General features: G+C 49.5%; 1 protein-coding gene across 1 annotated transcript; it reads right to left on the reverse strand.

The window, feature by feature from the left end:
* Nucleotides 1–3,391: 3,391 nt before the first annotated feature.
* LOC112110520 (paraneoplastic antigen Ma3 homolog) lies at nt 3,392–4,378 on the reverse strand. Its single transcript, XM_024205560.2, has one exon. The coding sequence runs from the start codon at nt 4,376–4,378 to the stop codon at nt 3,392–3,394; it is 987 nt and encodes a 328-aa protein (XP_024061328.2).
* Between the last annotated feature and the right edge of the window lie 1,270 nt (nt 4,379–5,648).

Below are 5,648 nucleotides of genomic sequence, written 5' to 3' on the forward strand. Positions count from 1 at the left end.
TTTAGGTAACTCTTGCGACCAATACATACATTCCAGTCATCTTGTGCAATTAAGGCTTGTCTACATGGGGGATTAAACCAGCCTAAAATGAGTTAAACTGATTTGAAAATGCTAGTGTACGTACAATGCAATTCATTATTATGCACTAACGCCGTATCTATCACAAACTCTGGGATAGTTCAAAGTGAACTATATTTGAATGCGAATTGAGTTAGTTTGGTCACTTGTTCATGTGCATGCAAAACTGCTGCATGCTACTTTGGCAGCCCTCCAACTGCTATCCCACACTGCTTTGTGAGAGACTATTACTGACCTGTTCACCTGTGTGCTCTCCACTGCTCTGATGTCAAGTTGACTGGATGTTCCCTTCCCCATTTAAAAGCTGGTGGGGGCCAGAATTTGCCTATTTGCTCCTGGATTCAAGTATATCAGCATTGCTGTGATAGTTCTCTAGAAGCTGCACAACACATTTTAAGATGCTGCTTGAAGCTGTGCTGAGACCCTGGATCTCATTGCCCTCTGGGGAGAAGCTTCAGACTACAGTGCAGGAAGCTCTTGTGACCAGCCACTGGAATAAAGATCTTTTTGTGGGCACTGCAAAGCAGATGACTGCGATGGGCCACAACTGCAATGCTGATCAGTGCAGGATAAAGAGCAAAGAGCTCAGGAGGATTTGCATTCAAACCAGGAATGCCTGGAAAAATTCCAGCAGTGGAAATGCAACCTGTATCCTGGAGGAGCTGGACAGGATTTTGATTAATTAAACCATCACTTAACCCAGGAAGCTTGTGGACCCTGCTGCCTGCTCTGTTCTCCCCCCGGCCCTTTGCGGGCGAACAGCAAGACTCAGAGGATGAGCATGAGGAGACCGGTGAAGATCTGTCCCAGGAAAGCCAGGGTCTGTTCAGGAATCAGGACCTTGCTGCTGGCCAGGTAGACAACAAGTCTGATTACTGCCATGCAGCAATCGAGCCTGATTCCTAGCCAGAAAGCCAGGCTGGGTCTGAGGAGACAGATCATCTCAAGGGAACCTCAGCATGTATCTATTTTTAAAATTTATTTTGCTATACTGCCATGCTAGCTTCTGTTCTGTGTGCCCCATGGCCTCAGACACCTTAGGTAGATGTGAGCTAAAAGCCTTTCAGAATCTCTAGCTCCTCCCTTGGCCCACGTTGTCCGGACAGCCCCGTGCCATGTGTTTTCAAAATGATGGCTGCTCTGGTTGGGCAATCAGTCTCTGTCTCATGCTGAATACCCAACTATGGACCATTTTCAAGCCCACACCAAGAAGGGCACATGCCCATCTACCTATTTTCCTTTCCCTTCTTTGCATCTGTCCAGCCCAGCAAGCACCCCTGTGATGTAATGTATTTGGCCTTTCTGGCTCCCTACAGGAGGCCCCATGGTCCTACTATACCTCACCCCATGAAGCAGTGATGTGGGAGGAACAGAGAAGTAAAGGTGAAATCCTCCAGGTGGCCTAGAGAGACCTCTCTGGAGCAGCCATCTTGGAGACTACAGATACCTGGTCCTCCAAGGACTAGTGACAGCCAATCAGAGCCCAGCAGATTCAGATAAAAGGAGCTTCAGGGCCCTAGCAGGGAAGTTCTGGGCTGGGATCAGAAGAGTGGAGATGGATGCTCCTCTCTGGCCAAAGAAACCCAACAAACAAGCTGAATTTACAGAGCTAGGATTGCAGAGAGAGAAGCCCCAAAAAGTAGATACGTTTATTTGAGAACCCAAACAAGGGACTGAATTTAAATGCCCCAGAGCCAGGGCTGAAGAAGCTAGGAAGGGCAAATAGACTGTTTATTTATTGGACTCTTTAATACCCTGGAATGGGTTCATTCAGATTTTGTGACTTAGCTGGTGGGCCAAGCCACTGATGACCTACCAAGGTCAGATGGCAGCCTGCATGGGGCACCAGGAATAAGAAAAGGACTGCAGTAAGTGAGTGTCCCCTGTACAGCTCCTCAACCCCATTCACCAGCTCAAAATGGCAGCTGGGAGCCTGGACCCCACCCCTCTTCCTGCTGCATATTGAATAATGAAAACATTCATTTGTATGAAATTCAACACTTTATTGAGCCAGTGATTACAGGAAAAGAAGTGGTTAGTAATCTCAGTTTATATGAGGAAGACATGGGCATTACATGTCTGCAAAGACACTAAGAATACAGCTCCATACAGAGGTATAAATGTCCTGTAACAGAGAATGCTTCAGACAGTCATTTCAGAACCTTATTTTTCTCTGCACTTTCACCATGACTGCAGGGGAGATAAAACAGAATCTAAGACTGAGAAATTGCTTTTGGTCCAGATGTAATGGGGGCATGGGGGGGGGGGAGAGCTGTACAGTCATTCCAGCTGGTATAGCTTACTACTCCCTTCCTCTCCTACAGCACTTCAGAGGGGACCATCTTGGTGAAGAACTTCACACTGTATCTGGCTAGTCTGCCCTTTGCCTTTATGAATAAGGCCACTCTCTGCCTTTTAGTCAACCACCTCAATGGAACATCAGCAAAAGTCCAGACATCCTAAAGGGGATGTAGAGGGGATTACTATCCAGCTCAACCCCCGAGGCGTCCTTCTAGCCCCTTTTGACACCATATAACCAAAACCGCAAACCCAAACCAGGAACATAATTCCCACCCACCCCCAGCCTCCAATGCACAATGCCAAACCCAAGCAAAAATCTCAATACAGCCCTCCCCATGCACAAACCACTTACCAGGAGAGAACTAAATACAAACTTTCCTGCAGCAGAAGGCTGCAAGGGGGCAGACAGACTCCAGAGACCCCACTGGACTGGGGAAGTCTAGACCCTTTAGTTACCAGAGGCCTGAGGGCCTCACAATCCCACTTCTGCACTTCCTTTTGTTTTGTATTTGAACATAACTGAAGCCCTGAGGCAAGAGCTACCAGTGGAACTGAGTGTGGCTGATTGTTTGTCCCTGGCTGGTGATCAGGTCCTCCAGCCTAGGGTGCATTTCTAACTTTCCCTCCCTGAGATGCTTTCCACTCCTGTGGAAACCTCAGACATGGTAAGAGCCGTGAGAACAGCTGTACCCCAGAGCTGAGCTCTTTTGAACCCTCTCAAGCCCCATATAACTTTGAGCCTCACCACTCAACACCAGAGAGCACAAGAACAAGAAGAGGCAGAGACAAGGTATATACTCCCCTGTGCCTTGAATCCCACTTCCCCTTGTTGTGTTGGGCCCTCCACTGCATTGTGCCACTTCGAATTTTTGTTTTGTAACTGTTCTAATTAAAGGTTTATTTCTGTTTGCTGTATAATACATTTGTAACCCCTGTTTGTGGTTTCTTCTGGGGAGCCTTGGAATTTCAGGGTCTTGGGTTTGCTCCTTCTCCAAGCCCTGTTGGTGTTTCTCTAAAGCTTCCTAATGGTCTGCTGCAATCTCTGAGATACCCTTGCATGATCTGTCTTGTTTTGGCAGTCCAAGGCATAGTGACCATCTCTTCCACAGTTATAACAGAAACCTTCTCGCTGGCTATCACCCCTCCTGCTACTCTCCCCTCTTGAGGATGGCACAGCATGGCCCTGAGCCTTCATCATGGCCACTTCTCGGGTCAAATCTCTCAGTGCTGCTGCCACTGACGGGGCATCTTCCATCTCTCCAGGCACTATAGTGGTGCGACTCCCTGCCATCTTCGGCTGCACCACTGCATCCACTTGCAACAATCGCTCCTCCTCTTCACGTATCTCTCGAATGAGCTTGTGGAATGGGGGTGGGTTTGGGGCCCGCTCCCTCAGCTGCAGTCGCCACAACATCAACCCATCTTGTCGGGTGCCCCGAAGGATTTGATCCAACCTAGCGGAATCAATGCGCTTGGTGGGGATGCCCTCCTTCCGCACTACCTGCTGTAGCAAATCCTCTAGTCTCCTGATGAAATCCGACAATCGTTCGTGGGGCTCCTGATAGGTATGGCGGAACTGATAATACAGGTCTTCACTGCTATCAGTAGTACTGTAGACACTCTCAAGAGCGGTTAAATAGTCTTGCACTGTGGCAGCTGGTTGTGAGTCTTTCAGGGCTCGGATAATTCGCATGGCAGGTCCCCTCAGACTCTCAAGCACACATTTCCGCTTCTCAGCATCAGAGCATTCCCACTCTTGGACAAGTGGTACCGTAAAATCCCTCCAGGTCTCATAATCCTCCTCCCCTGGGGGTACAGGTGACACCCCCAAGAATGAACGTAACCGCTTGTATGGAGCACTTTCATATACCGGCCTCAATGCATCTTTGAGAGTGTTTCCCAGCTCTTTGACCCATCCCACCAGGCTGGGTGCTGCAGGTGTTGGAGCCTCTCCTAATGCCAAAATTAATTCTTCTCTTGTCCGCTTCTCATCCACCATCAGAGCTTGCAATTTCTGCGCTAAAGAATCCACCTCAAGGCCTGGTCCACACTAACCCCCCACTTCGAACTAAGATACGCAACTTCAGCTACGTGAATAACGTAGCTGAAGTGGAAGTACCTTAGTTCGAACTTACCGCGGGTTCAGACGCGGCAGGCAGGCTCCCCCGTCGATGCCGCGTACTCCTCTCGCGGAGCAGGAGTACCGGCGTCGACGGCGAGCACTTCCGGGATCGATCCGGGATTGATTTATCGCATCTAGACAAGACGCGATAAATCGATCCCAGAAGATCGATTGCTTACCGCCAGACCCGGAAGTAAGTATAGACCTACCCCAAGTGACACAGGCACACTAGGAGGGGACTGCTCTGCCCCCAGAATTGTCCAAGGAATACCTTCTACTTGCACCTCTTTGGGCACTTTATCAAGATCTGTTTCCTTGGAGTGAGTACATAGTGCTACCATGCCCTTCACTTTGCGGTTGTAAATATGGGTGCGGACCTTTACTCTCCCCAGTATTTCAGCTGCATCTAAGCTCTCCTCAATTTCATTTGGTTCCATCTCTTCTGGGTACCCCGCCACCAGCACAGCTTTGGTTACTGGGATTCGTGCCCCTCGGCACAGGTCTTCTAATAATCCTCTCTCCATTTTTTTTTTTTTTTTAAACTGAGATGAAAGTCACTCAGGAGTTTCTTTGCTCTGTGAAGAAGAGCCCAGGGTGCACAACGTAGGGGTGTGTGTGTACTGCAAAGTCCCCGTACGGACCACCAAGTGTAACTTTAGCGCCCTCGTGGCCAAGATGGAGTCTGCTCTGCAGGCAGCTCTGGCCAAGAGATGGCGCATGCAGGAACGCAGCAGGAGAAATCCCTTCCACCCCAGGGGCGCCTGTTCCAAACCCCCCAGAGTGAACACACACACCCACAGGAAAAGTACAATGGATATAACAAGGGAAATATTTATTTACAGAGGGATGAGAGGAGAAAAACAACAAGGGGAAATATAGGGGGAGCAGTAAAACAGGGTTGCATCCAAGCCAAGGCCCCACAGGCCCAGTGGTAGCACAGTCTGGAAGGGCAGACACTGAGCAATGTGTCTGCACACAGAGTTCAGGAGTCCTGAGCAAAGTTCCAGTCCAGTGGTGAGTCTTGGGTGCTCCTGGTCGTCTTCGGCGCCAGTGAACTTTCCCCCGACAAACCCCTCCGGTGCCCTCTTCTGCCGCTCTCTGCAAAGCCACACAGAGCGACCATCTCCCCACTTAACTAGCTAGCAAC

Source organism: Terrapene carolina, unplaced genomic scaffold, assembly GCF_002925995.2.
Source record: "Terrapene carolina triunguis isolate 2854851 unplaced genomic scaffold, T_m_triunguis-2.0 Scaffold23, whole genome shotgun sequence".
Classification (NCBI taxonomy): domain Eukaryota; kingdom Metazoa; phylum Chordata; order Testudines; family Emydidae; genus Terrapene; species Terrapene triunguis.